The sequence below is a fragment of the Diorhabda sublineata genome, chromosome 1 (assembly GCF_026230105.1).
Source record: "Diorhabda sublineata isolate icDioSubl1.1 chromosome 1, icDioSubl1.1, whole genome shotgun sequence".
Classification (NCBI taxonomy): Eukaryota; Metazoa; Arthropoda; class Insecta; order Coleoptera; family Chrysomelidae; genus Diorhabda; species Diorhabda sublineata.
In genome coordinates, this window is record NC_079474.1 from 15,779,600 (window position 1) to 15,806,195 (window position 26,596).

A 26,596-nucleotide genomic window follows, 5' to 3' on the forward strand; every position below is an offset into this window, starting at 1 on the left:
TATTATTATTATTATTGAATTACAACATTTCGTCCCTCTAAAATTTTGCTTATAAGATCCTCTCAATTATTTAACCCCATCTAAGTGGTTGTCCTTGCATTCTTCTGTTGTTTGTGTTGTCCGATTCATAGGAGTTGCTTCTTATGGGCGGTCTATTTTTTCCAATGCTGTTTATGGAGCCCCAGCGAGCGAACATCGCCAAAGCGCGTTTTCCGACTGAGGGTCGTGGATAAATAGCATAATTTGATTCTGAAATAAAAAATAAAAGAACATTTCAAGTGTAAAACAATATCTACCTGCAAAAGACCGAGAAAAATCTATAAATTTGTATCTGTAAACTCAAATAACACTCGTATGACGTCAACACGTTCTGTCATTAAAAATGTCAAACTTTATGATGACAGTGTTGCCATATCTTAAAACTTAAGTAGAAACCCTCGTACGGGAGTTAAATACCTAAACAGTGAATATTTAGAGACATTGAAATACGTTAACAGAAACGTAAAAAATGTTTGTGACCTTTTTTAGTATCCTCTTATTCCCACTTCTAATATTGGTGTGATTATTTTAATTACAAAACCAGCGGACAGTGTAGCAGAAAATGTAATTTCCCCATTTGCAGGAAATATGAACATAAAACAGTTTGAAAATAACAAAATATATTTATTGGTGGTCTTAACATTCAACTAATGATTTTTAAAAAATTACAATCATTCACCAGTTGGTGATAAGGTAATTTATCGAACTATGGTATGAATACTGAATTTTGACTATTACTTTTGGAAGGAAAACTCTGAAGAACATGGATCAATCATGGATGGAAATATTGAAAGCACTCGAAGTAATTTAGAGTAAATTGAGCTTTACAAAGTGAAAGATTTAGTAAATGTCATAGAAACTAAACTAATACAGTGATTTCGACAGTTTGAGCAACAAAAAATAATTATACAAGACAAGTCGAATGGGAGAAAGGTTAAATTAGGCATAACAAGATTTAAAGAGTATCTAAAATAGACCAGGAATGTAACTAAGTGTAACTGCGTGATAAAAAAGGCTTAAATCCTTCGTAAAAAGTAAGTGATCTTGAATTCTTTGCAAAGTTTAAGTGAATGAAGAAATTAGTAGTGAACCCTACTGACTGCGCCAGTTATATAACTTTCAATGTGAATTGCTTGCCAGAAATTTCAATGAATCAATTTACCAAGAAATTATATACAAATAGAATCTAAAATAGACCAGTAATGTAACTAAGTGTAACTGCGTGATAAAAAAGGCTTAAATCCTTCGTAAAAAGTAAGTGATCTTGAATTCGATGAGAAGTTTAAGTGAATGAAGAAATTAGTCGTGAATCCTACTGACTGCGCCAGTTATATAACTTTCAATGTGAATTGCTTGCCAGAAATTTCAATGAATCAATTTACCAAGAAATTATATACCAATAGAATCAAAAATAAACCAGGAATGTAACTAAGTTTAACTGCGTGATAAAAAAGGCTTAAATCATTCGTAAAAAGTAAGTGATCTTGAATTCGATGAGAAGTTTAAGTGAATGAAGGAATTAGTTGTGGACCCTACTGACTGCGCCATTTATGTAACTTTCAATGTGAATCGTTTTCCAGAAATTTCAATTTACCAAGAAATTATATACCAATAGAATCAAAAATAAACCAGGAATGTAACTAAGTTTAACTGCGTGATAAAAAAGGCTTAAATCATTCATAAAAAGTAAGTGATCTTGAATTCGATGAGAAGTTTAAGTGAATGAAGAAATTAGTCGTGAACCCTACTGACTGCGCCAGTTATATAACTTTTAATGTGAATTGCTTGCCAGAAATTTCAATGAATCAATTTACCAAGAAATTATATACAAATAGAATCTAAAATAGACCAGTAATGTAACTAAGTGTAACTGCGTGATAAAAAAGGCTTAAATCCTTCGTAAAAAGTAAGTGATCTTGAATTCTTTGCAAAGTTTAAGTGAATGAAGAAATTAGTCGTGAATCCTACTGACTGCGCCAGTTATATAACTTTCAATGTGAATTGCTTGCCAGAAATTTCAATGAATCAATTTACCAAGAAATTATATACCAATAGAATCAAAAATAAACCAGGAATGTAACTAAGTTTAACTGCGTGATAAAAAAGGCTTAAATCATTCGTAAAAAGTAAGTGATCTTGAATTCGATGAGAAGTTTAAGTGAATGAAGGAATTAGTTGTGGACCCTACTGACTGCGCCATTTATGTAACTTTCAATGTGAATCGTTTTCCAGAAATTTCAATTTACCAAGAAATTATATACCAATAGAATCAAAAATAAACCAGGAATGTAACTAAGTTTAACTGCGTGATAAAAAAGGCTTAAATCATTCATAAAAAGTAAGTGATCTTGAATTCGATGAGAAGTTTAAGTGAATGAAGGAATTAGTTGTGAACCCTACTGACTGCGCCAGTTATATAACTTTCAATGTGGATCTTTTTCCAGAAATTTCAATCACTAAATTTACCAAGAAATTATATATATGAAATGTAGAAAAATGTGACAAAATAGAAACTTGGATAAAAATTAAAGAACACGCGATAAGGGGGCGAGAAAAGTTGTAAAAATTGTGCTAAAAAGAGAGAACCTAGACTGAAAAAGTTGGGTAAGTAAGTAGGGTAAGGAAAAATACTACAGTACGAAGTAAAGTAAGTACATCTCAAGTAGTAAACGAGATTCAATATGTTTCGACAAAAATATTTCATGTTGACATTAACAAAAAAATGTCTTACCTGTTTTTCCTTCTTCGTATGGATTTCGATGATGATACAATTCCGTGTTTTCACTGGAAGCATCGAACTGTTGTAAAAAGGCGTCTGCAGTTTTATCTATCCAAAGGGGAACTTGGATAGTTTCTAGTGACTTGATTCCAGCACATAATAAATAAGGCAAAACTGCTAGTAAAATGATATGATGATACATCTGGAAAAAAATCGAACAATTCAATTTTGACCACTCTGGTGTATCCTTGATTCTACCACCGTCGGCCATATCTCAACAACGGATTACATTACATCTTCAGGGGGAAAATAACAAAAGTGACAACAAGAAACAAGTAAAAACAAGTTATTTTTCGAATTAATTACCGAAGAGATTGAGATATTTGACATATCTCTGGACAAACTTTTCAATTCCCTCTTCAAATATAGTTATCGCCAATGAATTCACGTAGAGTACAAAAGAGTCCTTGAAAATTCTGAAGACAAAGCAGTAATGGTAAATCTGCGGTTTTCTCTAACCAATCTGACAACTCGTTGAACCAGACCTAATCATCGACACCATTCACGTTCATCATTACTCATGAAGTTTTCCCCATACACACGACTCATTCTCCGATGGATCTCTGCAGAAATATGGTCTTTGGCCTCTAGAAATCTAATCACACTTCGAAATTCACACTTGGCGGGAGGATCAATAATGGCGGACATGTTTACGTGTCTGTAACATAACGCCGACTGACGCCTGAATGTCAAAAATGACGGAGGACTGAGCGATCGGAGGTTGAAAACAAATTTTTATATTCACCTTTGAAAATTATTTCAATTTAAATGTGTCAAAACAGTCATTAACTACATTCAGAAAACAACATATACTACTACTATATTTTGCTTTTAATTCATAATTAAATACAGTTTTCCAATACCTAGTGGATGAAGCTATATACGCGAAATTATTCAATTAATTCAATTCCCATTTCCCCCATATTCTTAACTTTTAATTGATTTTCATAATAAGCGAATGCAAGTGAGTTTTAGCTGATGGTTGAATTTTTGGTGATGCTTTGATATATTTTGTGATATAGGAAAGTTCCCAAGAATTCTACGGAATGTAAGTTCAGAAACTTATTTGTTGTACAAAGAAGGGTTTCCAAATTATATACTAATATCGTTATCGAGAGATGCTTCAACAAAATTTTACTTGGCATATCTTAACTTTGAAACAAACAACTCGATCTCTGTATTCATCGGTCCTAAATCCACGGATTGCGATTTGTTTATTAGGATTTATTTCGAATGGCCCTGATGAACGAATTCCCATTACTCCAAATTATTTTTGAGTTCTAATTAATGCTGTAACCATTGAAACTGTTAGAAATAAGCTAAACAGGATTCCCATAACATAAATATTTCTTCCATCTTCTTTCTATACAATATAAATAAAATTAGCTTGTTTAGAAAATATTTTTGTTGATTGCGAATGTTGATAACTAATACTCAAAACACTTTCAATACCATTTGTTAATGATTTCAGAATCAGTGAATCATTTAAAAGTATAGATGAACAACAAAATTAATGGATGTGTTGGATATAGATGAAGTTTTCCTTTCACATAGTAATATAAATCCTCAGCTTCGTGTATCCTTGGAAATATCGATCATAAATATATTTTTTTTTGTAGAAAATTCGTTCCTCATATTTTTTAGTCCTTACCTATAACTAATTATCATAAAGCTTATACTGGGAGCATCGAGTATGAAAGATAGACGTGATGAAAATAAACTCCATAGGGGCGTTGAACGGTCTGTTATTACATTTCACGCATAACTGACAGTTTCTGATAGCCATATGCTTATATAAATCAATCGATTACTTCCTTCTATATCATAAACAGTAGCCTAATAGATGAAAAAAAAATTATTAATCTCTTTCAATATGATCTTCGATAGAATGTTTATTTATTCGTTAGTTTTGTTTGATTGTTGATAGTAATATTATAATTATAGTAAGAAGTTTCAATAAATAATTACAATTTATGATAGTTTTTTTCAGAATATCTCTTTATAGCGAATAGTTTCTTCGGCATGTGCAACGATCTAAAAATCTACGTATCTCTTAAACCATGAATTTTAGTTTTCGCTATAAACAACGAAATTTTGAACAGTTGCAACACTTATTTGGTGCAATATTAAAATAAGAAGAATATCGGTTGATTGTTTGAGAAAGTGATATGTATGATCGAAGAAGATTCAAGATGCATCTAACAAGCGATCGTGGTAACTGAATCCGCAGCATTAACTTCTTTCAGTAATAGTAAAAGTATTAGTTTAAGCAATCAAGCTCGAATATTAGCCTATAATTGCAGCAACCTGTGACACCCTAAAATATTGACTTGCTGTTTATGAATCAGCCAATAATTATCGATTTTGCCTCACGATATTGCATATTGAAATAACCTCAATCGTTGAACATCCATCCTATTCGCCTCATTTTGCCATATGTGGTTTTTGCTTATTCTTTAACCCATAGAAACTTAACGTGGTCGACGTTTCAAACTGAAGATGGAAAATAGGGGGTTTTCCAATAAGAAGTGTTATTTTAATATTCAAAGAAAAATGCCATTTTTTGAGATAAATGATCGGATGTCATTATAAAGAGGAAGGTATGCCGTTAATAATGGAACACAACATCAGCCAAATGGCCGCCACGACTGCGCTTACAGGACCATACCCTTTTCATGAAATTTTCCGTAACCAAATTGCAAAGCGGCTGCCCTATGTCTTCGATAGCCTCACGAATTCCATCTTTGAGGTCTTGAATCGATGCTGGACTGTTGGCGTAGACCTTATCTTTCACGTGGCTCCAAAAGAAAAAGTCGCAAAGTGTTAAATCACAAGATCTCGATGGCCAATTTTGATCACCTCTTCGAGAGATAACACGGTCCGGTTTCGTTGCTTGTGTGGCACGTAGCGCCGTCTTGTTGAAAGTAAACGTTGTCCAAATCAATACCATCCAATTCTGGCCATAAAAAATCATTCACCGTAACTGTTGCTCCAGCCTCATTTTCGAAAAAGTAAGGTCCAGTGACACCGTCAGACCATAAACCGCACCAAACAGTCACGCGTTGAGGATAGAAAGGATTTTCGACAATAACTCTTGGGTTTTCCGAGTTCCAGATTCGACAATTTTGTTTATTGACGTAACCATCAAGGTAGAATTGGGCCTCATCAGTTAAGATGATTTTTCGATGAAATTCCGGATCATTTTCATGCATTTCAAAGACCCAATCAGCAAGAACACGACGTTGTTGATGATCGGCCGGCTTGAGTTCTTGTGTTAACTGAACTTTATAGGCCTTAAGACCCAAGTCTTTATGCAAAATACGGTGTAATGACGTTTGTGGAATGGCTAATTCCAAAGAACGACGAGGAATGGACAAACCTTGGTTTTCTTCAACACTTTGGGCTACAGCAGCAATATTTTCAGTTGTTCTTGAGCGACGTGCACGGGTTTTATTCTTCACATCACTAACTTGTCCCAACAGCTCAAATTTTTCCTCCAATTTCTGTATTGCGGTCCGAGAAGGTGCTTCACGTCGACCCAAAAATGTTTTAGTTTTACGAACCGTCTCTGCCAAACTTTCACCATTTTTATAGTGAATTTTAATAATTTCAATGCGTTGTTGAAGCGTGTATCGTTTCATTTTCATTAATGGCGTAGTTTCTACTTGTCAAATGTCAAAAAATGACAGCTTCAAAAGTGACATTTACCGAAATAGCGGGCTGTTCAAAATAACACCTCTTATTGGAAAACCCATTATAATAGTGAACGTAGAGGATATTTCTTAACTAAAACTTATTATCCATATGAAATATATTAAAATCTTTTAGCGATGTCATACAGAGTGAATCTTTTGAGTCTACGACGGATAATAAGTTCTAAAACTTGGTTTTTGTAAAATTGATTAGGATGAGACTGAAGTATTTCATTGTACTTTATCATTTCATTTGTAAAAGTGATTTGTTACATCAATTTTCACTCTGTATATTTCCCACAAATATGAAATTCAAGCAACTGAATAATTACTAATGTTGTTAGAAATATGTTTCTAGTTTTTCGTTTTTATAATTAATTTAATAATATTTATTGATTGAAGATTATGCAAAACTCTTAAGTAAAATACAATCACTTCGTTTGCGATGACAATTCCATTGCAATTATTATGGAAATCTTAATCTAACGGGTACCCTTAACTCAAAATTAATGTATTCAAAATCTGCACATGAGAATATTAGATGCTGAGTTTCTAGAATTCGTTAATTACATTTGGTTGCTGGTTGATAACTGAATTTATTAAAGGTATATCTAGCTTAACCTTATAATAGTAATATCAAAAAAACATACATTTGATTCTTAAATTTGGCTGTCGAAAGTGAATTCTCAATTCTGAAACCAACCGCAGATATTTGCTTTTATTTCTCTATCTCAAAACTTAATTAGTAACCCTCGAAATTTGTTATAGAGCCTCAATCATTACCTGCATCAAGAAATCTTTTATAACATTCAACAAAAGTTTTTTACCTCTATTTTAAAAGATTTAGATTTAACGAAAATTCTTTTATTAGAAGTAATTTTTCAAATTTAAGCATTGGAAATAAAACTAATCACTGGGATAACCAGCAGGAAAAAAATTTCCTGGGAAACCATAACCAGAGAGGATCTACTGAATGTATGAGCCTAGGTTAAAATAAATCTACGAATACTAACAGGAATCCTGTCTGGACACTTGAAGACGCTAGACTTCACAGATTGAGCAACATGCAGAATCTGTGGAGGTCTTTGAGGACGAAACTTTTATCCACATTCTCTCGAGGTGTGAACTACGGGATTCCAGAGTCCTATACCTGGAAGCGAATTAAATAGAAGTCGTAGATTTCTGTCAGCTACAGTCATCCCATATTTTGAACTTTTTAAGAGGATTGGGATTAATAGATCAGCTGTGAGCACACAGATCCTTTGGATCGTGGTGTAGACGGTGCCCTAATATACATATATGATATAGACGAATTAGGAATTTCGAATAATGTAGCAAAAGTAAAAGAAGATATAGCCTTATGCAAGTTGTAATTCTGAAAATATACTACCCTGTATATTTTATCCCCTATGTAGAATGGGAGAGGTATTCAAGGGAGACATTATGTAGATTGATTTTCAACTAAATTACATCAACTCTTCAGCAAGAGTAGACTCAACCACTGGAATTTTAGAAGGAACGGAGGATTGACTGATAGATCGGGAAGATTGTTCAACTACCTTTCCAAAAAGACCGCATAATTGAGTTTTCTTGGAATTTCGTGAGAAAAGTGGCGAAAACTATTAGTTTTAGACATTAAAAGCACTTCGGAATTGATGTAATTGGAGTCGTTTCGAATTGTTTCTACCCTTAATATCCAATAAAATCACAAGTGACATCCAAATATTAATTTCCTTTTGAAAAAAGTCTAATTTGACCGGAGTAATTCGGATTTATCGGACATTGAAAAACTTTCAGACGGAAATGATTCATCTACAAATGAAGGAAAAACTTCTACAAATAAGGTTTCTTGGAATTGGTAAAGTTTTAGTTTTGTTTTACCACCTTGTCAATAAATTTGGTAAGTAATTAATCATTATTCTGAACAATTTCAATTCGTTTTTTAATTCCCCTCTCATTCTCTCCTCCCCTATTTGCTCTCTAATTTGTCGTATCATCCTCTTTGAAAAAATATAATTTGAAAGAAACATTTCTGCTTGAATATTTTTTAACGAATTTACTATTTTTAATTTCTAGGAAACTACACTTGAATTTGTTTGAAATTTTTGTCTTTTTCTGAGTAAAAAATGAGTAAAAAATTTCCTGGGAAACCATAACCAGAGAGGATCTACTGAATGTTTGAGCCTAAGTAAAAACAAGTCTACGAATACTAACAGGAATCCTGTCTGGACACCTGAAGACGCTAGACTTCACAGATTGAGCAACGTACAGAATCTGTGGAGGTCTTTGAGGACGAAACTTCTATCCACTTTTTTTAATTCCCCTCTCATTCTCTCCTCCCCTATTTGCTCTCTAATTTGTCGTTTCATCCTCTTTGAAAAAATATAATTTGAAAGAAACATTTTTGTTTGAATATTTTTTAACGAATTTACTATTTTTAATTTCTGGGAAACTACACTTGAATTTGTTTGAAATTTTTGTCTTTTTCTGAGTAAAAAATGAGTAAAAAATCTCCTGGGAAACCATAACCAGAGAGGATCTACTGAATGCATGAGCCTAAGTAAAAACAAGTCTACGAATACTAACAGGAATTCTGTCTGGACACCTGTAGACACTAGACTTCACAGATTGAGCAACGTGCAGAATCTGTGGAGGTCTTTGAGGACGAAACTTCTATCCACATTTTTTAATTCCCCTCTCATTCTCTCCTCCCCTATTTGCTCTCTAATTTGTCGTTTCATCCTCTTTGAAAAAATATAATTTGAAAGAAACATTTTTGTTTGAATATTTTTTAACGAATTTACTATTTTTAATTTCTGGGAAACTACACTTGAATTTGTTTGAAATTTTTGTCTTTTTCTGAGTAAAAAATGAGTAAAAAATTTCCTGGGAAACCATAACCAGAGAGGATCTACTGAATGTATGAGCCTAAGTAAAAACAAGTCTACGAATACTAACAGGAATTCTGTCTGGACACCTGAAGACGCTAGACTTCACAGATTGAGCAACGTGCAGAATCTGTGGAGGTCTTTGAGGACGAAACTTCTATCCACATTTTTTAATTCCCCTCTCATTCTCTCCTCCCCTATTTGCTCTCTAATTTGTCGTTTCATCCTCTTTGAAAAAATATAATTTGAAAGAAACATTTTTGTTTGAATATTTTTTAACGAATTTACTATTTTTAATTTCTGGGAAACTACACTTGAATTTGTTTGAAATTTTTGTCTTTTTCTGAGTAAAAAATGAGTAAAAAATTTCCTGGGAAACCATAACCAGAGAGGATCTACTGAATGTATGAGCCTAAGTAAAAACAAGTCTACGAATACTAACAGGAATCCTGTCTGGACACCTGAAGATACTAGACTTCACAGATTGAGCAACGTGCAGAATCTGTGGAGGTCTTTGAGGACGAAACTTCTATCCACATTTTTTAATTCCCCTCTCATTCTCTCCTACCCTATTTGCTCTCTAATTTGTCGTTTCATCCTCCTTGAAAAAATATAATTTGAAAGAAACATTTTTGTTTGAATATTTTTTAACGAATTTACTATTTTTAATTTCTGGGAAACTACACTTGAATTTGTTTGAAATTTTTGTCTTTTTCTGAGTAAAAAATGAGTAAAAAATTTCCTGGGAAACCATAACCAGAGAGGATCTACTGAATGTATGAGCCTAAGTAAAAACAAGTCTACGAATACTAACAGGAATCCTGTCTGGACACCTGAAGATACTAGACTTCACAGATTGAGCAACGTGCAGAATCTGTGGAGGTCTTTGAGGACGAAACTTCTATCCACATTTTTTAATTCCCCTCTCATTCTCTCCTCCCCTATTTGCTCTCTAATTTGTCGTTTCATCCTCTTTGAAAAAATATAATTTGAAAGAAACATTTTTGTTTGAATATTTTTTAACGAATTTACTATTTTTAATTTCTGGGAAACTACACTTGAATTTGTTTGAAATTTTTGTCTTTTTCTGAGTAAAAAATGAGTAAAAAATTTCCTGGGAAACCATAACCAGAGAGGATCTACTGAATGTATGAGCCTAAGTAAAAACAAGTCTACGAATACTAACAGGAATTCTGTCTGGACACCTGAAGACGCTAGACTTCACAGATTGAGCAACGTGCAGAATCTGTGGAGGTCTTTGAGGACGAAACTTCTATCCACATTTTTTAATTCCCCTCTCATTCTCTCCTACCCTATTTGCTCTCTAATTTGTCGTTTCATCCTCCTTGAAAAAATATAATTTGAAAGAAACATTTTTGTTTGAATATTTTTTAACGAATTTACTATTTTTAATTTCTGGGAAACTACCCTTGAATTTGTTTGAAATTTTTGTCTTTTTCTGAGTAAAAAATGAGTAAAAAATTTCCTGGGAAACCATAACCAGAGAGGATCTACTGAATGTATGAGCCTAAGTAAAAACAAGTCTACGAATACTAACAGGAATCCTGTCTGGACACCTGAAGATACTAGACTTCACAGATTGAGCAACGTGCAGAATCTGTGGAGGTCTTTGAGGACGAAACTTCTATCCACATTTTTTAATTCCCCTCTCATTCTCTCCTCCCTTATTTGCTCTCTAATTTGTCGTTTCATCCTCTTTGAAAAAATATAATTTGAAAGAAACATTTTTGTTTGAATATTTTTTAACAAATTTACTATTTTTAATTTCTGGGAAACTACACTTGAATTTGTTTGAAATTTTTGTCTTTTTCTGAGTAAAAAATGAGTAAAAAATTTCCTGGGAAACCATAACCAGAGAGGATCTACTGAATGTATGAGCCTAAGTAAAAACAAGTCTACGAATACTAACAGGAATCCTGTCTGGACACCTGAAGATACTAGACTTCACAGATTGAGCAACGTGCAGAATCTGTGGAGGTCTTTGAGGACGAAACTTCTATCCACATTTTTTAATTCCCCTCTCATTCTCTCCTCCCCTATTTGCTCTCTAATTTGTCGTTTCATCCTCTTTGAACAAATATAATTTGAAAGAAACATTTCTGTTTGAATATTTTTTAACGAATTTACTATTTTTAATTTTTAGGAAACTACACTTGAATTTGTTTGAAATTTTTGTCTTTTTCTGAGTAAAAAATGAGTAAAAAATTTCCTGGGAAACCATAACCAGAGAGGATCTACTGAATGTTTGAGCCTAAGTAAAAACAAGTCTACGAATACTAACAGGAATCCTGTCTGGACACCTGAAGACGCTAGACTTCACAGATTGAGCAACGTGCAGAATCTGTGGAGGTCTTTGAGGACGAAACTTCTATCCACATTTTTTAATTCCCCTCTCATTCTCTCCTCCCCTATTTGCTCTCTAATTTGTCGTTTCATCCTCTTTGAAAGAAACATTTTTGTTTGAATATTTTTTAACGAATTTACTATTTTTAATTTCTGGGAAACTACACTTGAATTTGTTTGAAATTTTTGTCTTTTTCTGAGTAAAAAATGAGTAAAAAATTTCCTGGGAAACCATAACCAGAGAGGATCTACTGAATGTATGAGCCTAAGTAAAAACAAGTCTACGAATACTAACAGGAATTCTGTCTGGACACCTGAAGACGCTAGACTTCACAGATTGAGCAACGTGCAGAATCTGTGGAGGTCTTTGAGGACGAAACTTCTATCCACATTTTTTAATTCCCCTCTCATTCTCTCCTACCCTATTTGCTCTCTAATTTGTCGTTTCATCCTCCTTGAAAAAATATAATTTGAAAGAAACATTTTTGTTTGAATATTTTTTAACGAATTTACTATTTTTAATTTCTGGGAAACTACCCTTGAATTTGTTTGAAATTTTTGTCTTTTTCTGAGTAAAAAATGAGTAAAAAATTTCCTGGGAAACCATAACCAGAGAGGATCTACTGAATGTATGAGCCTAAGTAAAAACAAGTCTACGAATACTAACAGGAATCCTGTCTGGACACCTGAAGATACTAGACTTCACAGATTGAGCAACGTGCAGAATCTGTGGAGGTCTTTGAGGACGAAACTTCTATCCACATTTTTTAATTCCCCTCTCATTCTCTCCTCCCTTATTTGCTCTCTAATTTGTCGTTTCATCCTCTTTGAAAAAATATAATTTGAAAGAAACATTTTTGTTTGAATATTTTTTAACAAATTTACTATTTTTAATTTCTGGGAAACTACACTTGAATTTGTTTGAAATTTTTGTCTTTTTCTGAGTAAAAAATGAGTAAAAAATTTCCTGGGAAACCATAACCAGAGAGGATCTACTGAATGTATGAGCCTAAGTAAAAACAAGTCTACGAATACTAACAGGAATCCTGTCTGGACACCTGAAGATACTAGACTTCACAGATTGAGCAACGTGCAGAATCTGTGGAGGTCTTTGAGGACGAAACTTCTATCCACATTTTTTAATTCCCCTCTCATTCTCTCCTCCCCTATTTGCTCTCTAATTTGTCGTTTCATCCTCTTTGAACAAATATAATTTGAAAGAAACATTTCTGTTTGAATATTTTTTAACGAATTTACTATTTTTAATTTTTAGGAAACTACACTTGAATTTGTTTGAAATTTTTGTCTTTTTCTGAGTAAAAAATGAGTAAAAAATTTCCTGGGAAACCATAACCAGAGAGGATCTACTGAATGTTTGAGCCTAAGTAAAAACAAGTCTACGAATACTAACAGGAATCCTGTCTGGACACCTGAAGACGCTAGACTTCACAGATTGAGCAACGTGCAGAATCTGTGGAGGTCTTTGAGGACGAAACTTCTATCCACATTTTTTAATTCCCCTCTCATTCTCTCCTCCCCTATTTGCTCTCTAATTTGTCGTTTCATCCTCTTTGAAAGAAACATTTTTGTTTGAATATTTTTTAACGAATTTACTATTTTTAATTTCTGGGAAACTACACTTGAATTTGTTTGAAATTTTTGTCTTTTTCTGAGTAAAAAATGAGTAAAAAATTTCCTGGGAAACCATAACCAGAGAGGATCTACTGAATGTATGAGCCTAAGTAAAAACAAGTCTACGAATACTAACAGGAATTCTGTCTGGACACCTGAAGACGCTAGACTTCACAGATTGAGCAACGTGCAGAATCTGTGGAGGTCTTTGAGGACGAAACTTCTATCCACATTTTTTAATTCCCCTCTCATTCTCTCCTCCCTTATTTGCTCTCTAATTTGTCGTTTCATCCTCTTTGAAAAAATATAATTTGAAAGAAACATTTTTGTTTGAATATTTTTTAACAAATTTACTATTTTTAATTTCTGGGAAACTACACTTCAATTTGTTTGAAATTTTTGTCTTTTTCTGAGTAAAAAATGAGTAAAAAATTTCCTGGGAAACCATAACCAGAGAGGATCTACTGAATGTATGAGCCTAAGTAAAAACAAGTCTACGAATACTAACAGGAATCCTGTCTGGACACCTGAAGATACTAGACTTCACAGATTGAGCAACGTGCAGAATCTGTGGAGGTCTTTGAGGACGAAACTTCTATCCACATTTTTTAATTCCCCTCTCATTCTCTCCTCCCCTATTTGCTCTCTAATTTGTCGTTTCATCCTCCTTGAAAAAATATAATTTGAAAGAAACATTTTTGTTTGAATATTTTTTAACGAATTTACTATTTTTAATTTCTGGGAAAACTACACTTGAATTTGTTTGAAATTTTTGTCTTTTTCTGAGTAAAAAATGAGTAAAAAATTTCCTGGGAAACCATAACCAGAGAGGATCTACTGAATGTATGAGCCTAAGTAAAAACAAGTCTACGAATACTAACAGGAATTCTGTCTGGACACCTGAAGACGCTAGACTTCACAGATTAAGCAACGTGCAGAATCTGTGGAGGTCTTTGAGGACGAAACTTCTATCCACATTTTTTAATTCCCCTCTCATTCTCTCCTCCCCTATTTGCTCTCTAATTTGTCGTTTCATCCTCCTTGAAAAAATATAATTTGAAAGAAACATGTTTGTTTGAAGATTTTTTAACGAATTTACTATTTTCAATTTTTAGGAAACTACACTTGAATTTGTTTGAAATTTTTGTCTTTTTCTGAGTAAAAAATGAGTAAAAAATTTCCTGGGAAACCATAACCAGAGAGGATCTACTGAATGTATGAGCCTAAGTAAAAACAAGTCTACGAATACTAACAGGAATCCTGTCTGGACACCTGAAGATACTAGACTTCACAGATTGAGCAACGTGCAGAATCTGTGGAGGTTTTTGAGGACGAAACTTCTATCCACATTTTTTAATTCCCCTCTCATTCTCTCCTCCCTTATTTGCTCTCTAATTTGTCGTTTCATCCTCTTTGAAAAAATATAATTTGAAAGAAACATTTTTGTTTGAATATTTTTTAACGAATTTACTATTTTTAATTTTTAGGAAACTACACTTGAATTTGTTTGAAATTTTTGTCTTTTTCTGAGTAAAAAATGAGTAAAAAATTTCCTGGGAAACCATAACCAGAGAGGATCTACTGAATGTATGAGCCTAAGTAAAAACAAGTCTACGAATACTAACAGGCATCCTGTCTGGACACCTGAAGATACTAGACTTCACAGATTGAACAACGTGCAGAATCTGTGGAGGTCTTTGAGGACGAAACTTCTATCCACATTTTTTAATTCCCCTCTCATTCTCTCCTCCCCTATTTGCTCTCTAATTTGTCGTTTCATCCTCTTTGAAAAAATATAATTTGAAAGAAACATTTTTGTTTGAATATTTTTTAACGAATTTACTATTTTTAATTTCTGGGAAACTACACTTGAATTTGTTTGAAATTTTTGTCTTTTTCTGAGTAAAAAATGAGTAAAAAATTTCCTGGGAAACCATAACCAGAGAGGATCTACTGAATGTATGAGCCTAAGTAAAAACAAGTCTACGAATACTAACAGGAATTCTGTCTGGACACCTGAAGATACTAGACTTCACAGATTGAGCAACGTGCAGAATCTGTGGAGGTCTTTGAGGACGAAACTTCTATCCACATTTTTTAATTCCCCTCTCATTCTCTCCTACCCTATTTGCTCTCTAATTTGTCGTTTCATCCTCCTTGAAAAAATATAATTTGAAAGAAACATTTTTGTTTGAATATTTTTTAACGAATTTACTATTTTTAATTTCTGGGAAACTACACTTGAATTTGTTTGAAATTTTTGTCTTTTTCTGAGTAAAAAATGAGTAAAAAATCTCCTGGGAAACCATAACCAGAGAGGATCTACTGAATGTATGAGCCTAAGTAAAAACAAGTCTACGAATACTAACAGGAATCCTGTCTGGACACCTGAAGATACTAGACTTCACAGATTGAGCAACGTGCAGAATCTGTGGAGGTCTTTGAGGACGAAACTTCTATCCACATTTTTTAATTCCCCTCTCATTCTCTCCTCCCCTATTTGCTCTCTAATTTGTCGTTTCATCCTCCTTGAAAAAATATAATTTGAAAGAAACATTTTTGTTTGAATATTTTTTAACGAATTTACTATTTTTAATTTCTGGGAAAACTACACTTGAATTTGTTTGAAATTTTTGTCTTTTTCTGAGTAAAAAATGAGTAAAAAATTTCCTGGGAAACCATAACCAGAGAGGATCTACTGAATGTATGAGCCTAAGTAAAAACAAGTCTACGAATACTAACAGGAATTCTGTCTGGACACCTGAAGACGCTAGACTTCACAGATTAAGCAACGTGCAGAATCTGTGGAGGTCTTTGAGGACGAAACTTCTATCCACATTTTTTAATTCCCCTCTCATTCTCTCCTCCCCTATTTGCTCTCTAATTTGTCGTTTCATCCTCCTTGAAAAAATATAATTTGAAAGAAACATGTTTGTTTGAAGATTTTTTAACGAATTTACTATTTTTAATGTCTGGGAAACTACACTTGAATTTGTTTGAAATTTTTGTCTTTTTCTGAGTGTAAAACTTTATATAAAAGTTTTACACTGAGAAAAACAACAACAAAAACAACTAATTTGTTCAATAGAAATGAAAATAACTCGACTCTAAATGTTAAGATATGCAAATATTCAAATCAGTCATTATTTTGTTACCTAACCAATTTTCATTATGTGTCTTAGTGATACTTTTTAGAAGATTTTGTATTATAAAAGAATAGTTGACTACACCATTATATGAAAGAAAAAATATTTTGAAACTTATTAAATTAATATTATCAAATAATAGCAACGAAATCTAACTACCTAAGCAACAGCTTTTAACTCTTATTTCCAACAACGATTTATCGTTAATTTTCACACAGCTGAGCTCTTTATTTATCTTATGCACATTTGAGAGGCCTCCTTTCGTTTGCAAAGTAATAATTCCTGCCCAATGTTGGTCCAATTCACGATTATCATTATCTCAATCAATCAAAACTGTTCCTAACTATTAGTTAGTTCGTATTCTATTAATTTTTTTCCGTAGATTTTTTCTACTAGACAAAGCTGAATCGTACTAACGATTAACCATTAAAGTAACCGCGCTATTCAATCTAAAAATGAGTAGTTACAGTTTTACCCTGTGCGCATTTGAATTGGCTACAACACAAGCTTCCTGAAGTTGTATTCAATATTAAATATGTAATTGCATTAGCCGATTGTTCGTCTGCTTTATCAATTTCCAGTTTCATTGTTGAGAAGTTAATATCACCGAACTAATGAAACAAAGTAGAAATTTCTGATGGTAATGGATTGCTGACAAGATCCTTGTACAGTGAGTTGAAACTCAATTATAAAATTGAAGAAAAAAACATCTAAGTTTACAATAGAGAAAATTCTGTATTTGAACGTGGAATAAAATAAACATTTTCTTATAAAAATTGATAATGATTCGTCATTCAAATATGGTGGAAATATTCTACGAGAGTTGTTACTGTCTTTATTGTTTTTCTAAAAAATTCCGCTTGAGGTAAGTCCAAAACATGTGATTTAACCGCTTCTTCAGATATAGAAAAACGTCCTCTCAATTAATTTTGGGTACCAAACAAGAACTGTACGACGCACATAGATCGTTTTTCAGAATTTAGGCGGCCAAAATTAATTTATGTGATATTTATATTACAAAATAGTTACATAAAAAGAATTCTGTGTTTGGAATAACTTATCGAAATTATTTGTTGGTGCACGGTGGTTAGGCGCACCTACTTGTGATTTTTTATCAAAAAATTTTTTATTCGAGACCGTAGTTGATTTCAAAGTGTTTTTTTAATATTATATTGAAAATACATTTGACATACTCACGGCTTTCCCCAAGGAGGAACAGCTGTCTACGTTTTAGTAATACTTTCAGGTATGTATTATTAAATGAAACAAAGTTTATTTTGTTCTAATAAGTAAGTAAATATATTATATTATTAAAAGGATCTTTACATTCGTTATACAATATTAAAGTTACATAAGCTAAATAGATAATGGGTCGGATGTTAATAGCAACCTATGATAAATATCTAAGTTGCATTCTTCCTTCGAAAACTTGCGAGCAAAGTTTATGCGATAAGACCTAAAATGTTTATTGCGGGCCTCAGGAGCTTCTTCCGAAAGCTGCCCTATCGGCAAGAACGAATTTTCTATTATTGAAGACCTTATGCATTGTTGGAGTCATAGGATGCCAGCCATATAACCCAACATATAATTTCGCAGTTTCCATGGCGTATTTATCATATTTTGCTACGTCAATATTATGCCCGCTCTTGATATGGCTTCTAATATCACTTTTAATCTAATAATCAAGTCATAACTTATCCCAGTGATTTCTGCAGCCAATTCAGGGTTCTCGAAGAATCTTCTGCTGGTATTTCCATCGTTTGTATTTCCGAAGTTACTTTTTGGCATATCGACTAAAAGACCTGTATCCTCTCTAAATCTTTGCTGAATATCAAGTTTCTTCTGCTTTTCTAGATTTTTTTCTTCTTCGGTTCGTCTCTCGCGATATTTTTTCACGGGCAATTTATATGCTAAATACAGCACACTTTCGAATATCCGGATTCTTGCAAGTAATACGGAAAGGCCAAATTCAAGAGCTGCAGGGCATACATCATTTTTTTTGTTAAATCATTAAAATCTTTTGATGTAGCTCCACATATATAACATCTGCTGGTCGATTTGGTGTCTGTAGCTGCATAGCAGACCTTCCCGTCAACCATAGTCATTTTAAAACTATGTTGAAAAAAAATTCTCTCCATTGAGGTCAACTTTCGTCAAGTTTAATGAGTTTACACTATTCTTTACATAATTGATTTCTTCTTTCGTGATGTCCGTAGATTCTTTTACGAATCTAAATCTTATTGGACGGCAATATCTAGGTGAAGATGGAGTTGGATTTTGCCACACGATTTTACTTTTATCTTCACCGCAAACAATTCGTAGAGGCACAAATGAGCTTATAAAAATATTAGCATCAGATTCATCTTCGTTTGAGAGTCTTTGTTTAAACTGGGCTTGTTGAGAGCCGTCACAACCCGATTTGCAGATTAATAGTAACGAGCTCCTTTCAACGGCATCAAGTGTGAGTAAGACTTCTTCTAAGAAGAGGGATAATGTGGTTACAGTGTGATCCAACAAAGATTGTAGGTTTCCTTCTGCGCAGGTAGACGTCACTCGTAATGACTCCTTGGGTGGGTAGCAATCTTCTTTGGCCTTCAATAATAATTCATAATGTGGATAAAATCTTTTGTTCGTTGCTCGAATAATTTCGTACTGTCTTCTGGTCAAATCGGCTTCAACAAACATTGTCAGTGCTTGCAGAGGAGTAAGGGGCTCTATTTCTTTAGACTTAGATTGTCTGTTTTTACAATCGCCAGGTGAACCTATAACAAAAAAAAAATAATATTAACACAAAAACATAAAATCTGATTTTTCCCTATTTTTGTCAAAAAAATTTCAAACTCGTTTATTTTTAAAACTAGCAAAAACTAGCAGCTGATTTTAAGCAATTTTCTTTATAAGACTTTATACTATATAATGAAATCAAAAATGTAACTCGGAAAGGTGTGGAAGTACAGTTTTTTTTCGATTGAAATTGAAAAATAAAGAAAAAACATTTCTAAAAAAGGGTATTATTGACGGCTCATCAAGTCATTTATTGACAATATATTTAATACAATTTCATATTAATTTAATAAAGGCTTACCTGTATTATTGGTATCCATCACTTAAACAAGCAAATATGAGACGACACATAAAATATTCACCGAAGAAAATGATATACGAAAAGGGCGTCAAGAACTTTCACGTGCAGTAAGTGCGACAATCAAGTTTCGACTAGTAATGCATCGCGCTCGCACAGTCTAGGGATGTGGGTGGGGTTGGCTATTGTTCGTCAGGTAGTCTACTATTCCAGGAAAAAAAATTGTTTGTCATTAGTCGATTATTGGAATTTCGACTTATGGCCGCCTAATTCCTAGAAATCTACGTATGTGCGACGGTGACCCATCAATTCGATGTTTTGACTGTTCAAAACGTTTTTGAAACTGATTCGTCATCTGCCATTGGTAGTGATAACTTTTGATTAATTTAACTCGTTTTGAAAGACCCATACGATTGATTATTGTTTAGTTTTGGGTTCATACACATAAATCTATAATTGGTCATTATCTCATAGGTATTTCTTAAAGCAACACAATTAGAGGATTCGGTCCCGGTATTGATATTCGTATTGTTAATTGATGATAAACAATTAATTTATTAAAAAAACAACAATGCATTAATGTGTATGAGTAAATATAGATGAAAAACAGCGAATGTTTTTTCTGTTGATCTAAGAGGTTTAAGTTGTACGTAGATTTAAACGTTCTTTTCTTTTTTGTTTAGGTTTAAGAAGCAAAAAATGTCACTCTCCAAGGAAAGTTTTTACGTCAAACATAAAAAATATGAAGACGTTACGTCAGTGTGGAGTCATTTTTTAGTCGACAAAACCTGAAGAGGATCAATCAAAGGCCTACATACTCATCTGTTTTCAAAACATTCCGTAAAAGTAGATTCTGCTAAGACATCTTCCTCAACGAGCCAAAATAATGAAAGACCACCTTCGAAAATAAAAATGATGTCAATCGCCGACTATTTGGTGAAATCTGATACTGAAGTTTTGGTCCGTATGACTGCGCTAGATGGTTTTCCTTTTAGCGTATTTGTGACATCAAACGATTTAAGATCGTTACTATTAGCAAAAGGGTACTCAGACTTACCTAAATCTGCTTCAACAATCCGCAACAGAGTACTAGACTATAGCGTAAAAATAAAAAACAAATAACAGCTGAACTATCTACATTGAAAAAAGAAGGACAACGATTTAGTCTAAGTTTTGACGAATGGACCTCTAATAAGAGATATATGAATTTAAATATTCATTCAGTAAACAAAAAATGGAATTTGGGACTTATTCGAATTGATAAATCGCTGACCGCCGAAACTTATGCTCATACTTAAAAAAAAAGGCTTTTGGAGTTTCAATCTCATTAGATATTGTGGCAATAGTGACTGATGATCCAAATGTAATGCTGAAGGTTGGAAAACTTGTTAATACAACCAAGTTTGTTTTGCACATGGTATTCATTTAGTCGTTTGCGATTTATTGCATAAAAAGACACCTGTAAATGAGACTACCAGTGATGATATTGATGACTCGGATGATGATATTGATGACTCGGATGATGATATTGATGACTCGGATGATGATAATGAAGGACTAGAATCAGGATTAGTCATTGAAACTGGAAATGGTCGGGATTTGACTTATGATGATCGAAATATTAATGAATTAGTAAAGAAAGTTTGTAAAGTGGTTGTTATTTTCAAAAGAGCAACCTTTAAAAATATGTTAAAAAAGAAAATTTACTACTCGACTGCAAAACGCGTTGGAACAGTCTCTTTACAATGCTGGAGGGATTTGATCTTTTAAAAGCTAGCGTAAAAAAAGGCAATTATTGATCTTAATAATCCTGTATCATTTGAAGAGTCAGATTTTCAACTCATTAGTGAGATAATCAAGGTATCGGCGCTAGTTAAATTATCTGTAGAAGGACTTTGACGTTTTGGTGCCAATTTGTGCACGGCAGATGCGACACTCAAGTTTCTTTTTCAAGAATTACGTGACAATGACTCAATTTTGGCTTCTAAATTGAAGACACGTTTATTGAACCGCTTGAAAGATCGTCGACGAAGTGAGTTAAGTGGAGTATTAAACTATCTACAAAATCCTCATACTGAGAAGACTGAGTTGGAGACTGATTGTGATGTAAAGGAGTTATTTTCATGTCCAAGCAATATTACTACAAAAAATTATTTTGTTAACTGGGAAAATTGAATATAGTGAAAATGAAGAAAATGACATGAACATTGAACCCACGCAGACAACTAGTAAAACTGATTTAACATTAAAAGAAAAGTTTCAGAACGAAATAGAAAACAGTGTGAAAACTATAAATCCCGAAGCATATAAAGAAAATCATTAAGCAAGAAATGAATCTTTATGAGGCTAGATCTACACGAGGTTATAATTTGGAGAAGGCTTACAAAAATTTATTGACGATTCCTCCAACTTCCATCGAGCGTGAACGCGCGTTTTCCGCTGCTTCATAGTTGATTTTTTTAAGTTTATTGTAAAATAAAATAAACAAACTGAGCAACAATTTATTAAACTATTTTATAAGGGACTAGTTTACTAATTTTATTGGAAGAAATTATCATTTTGTTTTGTTTTTGAAGATTTAAAATAAAAGGTTGATTTTGATATGTTTTACTTTCTTTTTGCTACCACTTTCTATTACCAATACAATCCCGGGACTATCCTGGTATTAACTGTCGATAATCCCGAAATCCCGGAACTAGAAAAATCGACGAATCCTCTAAACGCAATTGATTTTCGCTGCATTTCTTTGCACCAATCGACACGACCTTGTTTTTTAGCGATTGTTAAATTATGCGAACAAATCTTTTCGACAGCCAAATATTCATACAATATTGAGTGTACGCGAGTGGAACTGATATCTAAGTAAGCCTCAATCTCACAGTGTATCATATCAGTTTACGCACAGCACAACACGTCAAGTCGCCTGGTATCTGTCAACAACTCAAATAGCATTCATATGACGACAACACGTTCATCATTTAAAATGTCAAACTTCAAGATGTCAATGTCAGATTTGACATAATCACAACAGTGTTGTCATATCTCAAAATTTCCTTCGAAGTCTCTCTTTCTGATGAAATTTTGGTTTTCTTGGAGCTATACGTCTTCTTCTTCTTCTTATTTTAAGACTGTGTCTTGTGTTTTCAAAGAGGCAGCCTAAGTTGTGACTGCGAGGACCAGCTCTCATACCAGCGCTTTGGTGGTCTTCCAGGCGGTCTACTTGTATTGGGTCTCTCTTCCTTTGCGATTTTCGCCAGTCGATCGTTGTTCATTCTATTGACATGATCTCTCCATGCTCTTCTTCTAGTTCTGGCCCATCTCACTATATCCGGAACGTCACACCTTCTTCTGATTTCATTGCTCCTTATTCTGTCTCTTAGTGTTTTCCCTGTGATTGAGCGTAATGTCTTCATCTCGGTTGTTCTAAGAATCCGTTTAGTAGTTGCAGTCTCCGCCCTCGTTTCTATGGCGTATGTCATTACTGGTCTGACACAAGTTTTATATATCCGTGTTTTGCTTTCGATACTTAAAAATTTATTCCTCCATATCACGGTTCGAAGGAATCCTGATATCCTAGATGCTGCTGTTGTTCGCGTTTTGACTTCTTGTTTCAAGTTCCTATTGCTCGTGATGTTAACCCCTAAATATTTAAAAGACATAACCTGTTCTACACTTTTATTATAAATTGCCAGTTTGCATCTTCTTGGTTCTCTCGCTATTGTCAAGGATTGTGTCTTTTGTTTCGATATGATCATATTGAATTCTCCTGCAACTGTTTCAAATCTGTGTAGCAGTTTTTGCAGATTATCCTCATCTTCAGATATCACAACCGCGTCATCAGCGTAGCAAACTATCTTAAACTCATGTTTTCCCATTCTGTATCCTCTGCCTGCCGTTTTGACTTCTTTTATGATTTCGTCCATTATAATGTTGAAGAGTATTGGGCTGAGACTATCTCCTTGTCTGATCCCTGTTGATACTGGCATTTTACTGGAGAGTTCGTTGTTTACTCTTACATATGTGCTACTCGTCACTTGCATGGATACTAAACTAATAAGAATACATAACTTGTTCCTCATTACCATACAGATTTCACCTTTTATAATTACCTTATAGAGTTGCAGCTTATTTTCAATGTTTAGTGGTGAGTTTTCACCAATTAGCCAGTGCATTTCTCTGAATTGGATTTCCAGTTTTATATTCTTTATTAAAATTCTCTATTTAGGTACATAAACAGATATTTTGTCTAATTTTCTTGCTTAACTATTTGTTCATTCAGATTTATTATCCTGATGTGATTTTAGGATAGTCCTAATAAGAATAACCTAGTTTTAACCTGTTGTTTCAAGGAAATCAGGAAAAAAATCTTGTCGAAAAGTCAGTTGATTTGGACAGATATACACAGATATAAAAAATTGAAATCAACCGCATTTAGAACGAGAAAGAAATGTAATTAAGAGGAAGTTCAACTATCACAAGAAGTACTACATTTAATATGACGGATAATTATTGCGATTTAGATGAACGTTCTGTATCTTGAACATCTCGACTACATAATTTCGACACTAAATCTTTAATTCAACTTCAATTCAAAAGTTAAACAAACAAGTTGTCTCGTTAAATATGTATTTTCGTATAACAAATATAAATATCATGATCCTGCTATGAAAGATACTTCATTTTCACGTAATTTTCTTTGAAATGAAAAAATATATATTCTCTTGAAAATATGCTGAAGTTTTATAATCCAATTTGAATATTCGTTTACCGGCATGCACTAAGAATGGTGACGAAATGAGAAGCATAAATTGGTTTTAGATATATATTTTATATTCTCAAGTTTTATATTATTTCTGGATGTTTTGAGAGTTAAATATCATTTTATATAATAGTATAAAGGACAAAGGACGAGGTAGTTACTAAAGGTAGATCAATACTACATTTTTATGATGTTTGAAACTTTCATACGATGGAAATTTCATCAGCATGAATAATTAAAAACTTCTGTAACAGCAGGAAATTGAATTAATGTTTCGATGATTTTTATTGAAAACCCAAACACAAAACTGCGAAATATTTCAGTTTTTTCGTGATTTATACAGCAAATACTAATTGTATTCAAGCTTCTCTGTCTACTAGAAGTACCTAGTTTTGATGATCGATCAATCAATGAATGACTGAATTAAAAACTTTAATTAGTTATAATTTTTAAACTACTAATTCAAATTCAATAAAATTTGAAATAAACCGTGTTTATACAATGCTTGCTTGGTTATTAGAAACGCAGGCTTCTAGTTCAAGTTTTAGGGGGTTGAAAATGGCCTCAACTGCTTAGGAACAAGAATTAGAGTGTTTAGTATAAATATCACAAATATTTCCATAAATTTTAGTTCAATTCGAACTAAATATAAAAGAAATGTTTCGATCGATGAGATCACTAGTGAACATCATTTTTTAGATACTTTGAAACGAATTTCGAAATGAAGAACTTCACGAAAAACGATTGGGGATTAACGTTTTTTATCTTTTTCCATTTAAATAAGTGGTAAAAGCTGGTTTCCAAAGACAGACTCGATTGAACTTGTGCAAATGAAATATTATAATAGAAAGATACAAAATTTGGAGAGAGATAAAGATTTATTTCCGAAGCGGATTTATTGGTATAGGGTAGAAAAGCAAAATTGGTACTTAAAGAAATCAATGGATTCGATTCACCCCAATATAAAAATGCTTTACAGACGGGACTTTACGGTGGAGAATGGAAATTCAATACTCCATCATCGTCACACACGATTGTGTAAAAGTAATGTTGAGACGGTGGAAAGTCATATCTATCGAGTTCTCGGAGATCAAATTATTACTTGCTTTGTGAATGGAAATGGAAACTTTATTGAACTCGCCAACAGCATCAACGTATTTAACTCGATTTATTTACAAATTTAGCCTTTTTAAATGGTCCTTCAACTGGATTAAAATTATAAAAGAATACTCCGACAAAATACTCAATTAATTAACTCTCAACTGGCATACACAAGGATTTAATAAAAATTTTTTCCCTATAACGTACTAAATACATACGTGACGCTATTCAGTTTGAATAAAAAGAAAAAAATGATTTTATTCATGATTAAATCAAAGTAATCACCTCCAACATCAATTAACTTTTGTAACCGAAGCTTCCCCAACTTAAAAACTCGAAGCTAGTCATCTCTTGAAATGCTCTCACACATAGCCAAATCAGGCCATTGTTGGTGTTGATAAATCTGTACGAATCTACAAGCTGCTTCGATATCTTAATAGTTTGAACAGTAAGTGAAGAATAGGGACTCATCACCAAATAATTCACTTTTCGCTACACCTACGAAACATAGTTTCTAATGGAAGACTTTTCCATCTATGTGCTTTGTATTCGGATGAATAAGAGCTATTTAAATATAATATAAACATGTTTCTAACTATTTTTAACACCATTCCGCTCAGCAAATAATCCGAAAGGGTTAAATCTAGCGAATAGGGTGCATGACGTAACATTTCAAACTTCAGTTCATCAATTTTGGCATTGATGAAACAAAACATCTTAAACTGATATTTCAGTTACTTTTTCTAAAGTAAGAATAACTTTTTAATTAATTTAAATAATTTATCATTTTCGTATCGAATATTTGGAGCAATTATAAATACTTACGTTCATGTTTCTCGTCGTTGCCTTCCGATTTATAACTGACAAAAACTTTCTTCGCTCGCACTTATGTCTTTAGGTGTAGAAAGACGAAAATACTTCGTACATAACTCTCGAAGCGTCGCCAACAAGAAACGAATAGCTACTATCCACCAGCATTGCACTTCAAAATATTTATATCTTTCTACCGTGGAAGAAAATCTAGATTAGAGCGTATCTCAAAATACGTCAACTTGTTGCTATTGTTGTGATAGGCGGTTATCAATACTTCCTTCCGACACCTGTTGGGCGCAAT

At 33.1% G+C, this 26,596-nt stretch overlaps 1 protein-coding gene across 1 annotated transcript; it reads right to left on the reverse strand.

Moving 5' to 3' along the window:
• Positions 1–38: 38 nt before the first annotated feature.
• On the reverse strand, positions 39–26,440 carry LOC130446183 (uncharacterized). The gene is made up of 3 exons (XM_056782263.1): positions 26,308–26,440; positions 2,771–2,960; positions 39–249 (listed from the first exon to the last, which is right to left on the reverse strand). The coding sequence occupies exons 1-3, from the start codon at positions 26,311–26,313 to the stop codon at positions 71–73; spliced, it is 375 nt and encodes a 124-aa protein (XP_056638241.1). The 5' UTR covers positions 26,314–26,440; the 3' UTR covers positions 39–70.
• Between the last annotated feature and the right edge of the window lie 156 nt (positions 26,441–26,596).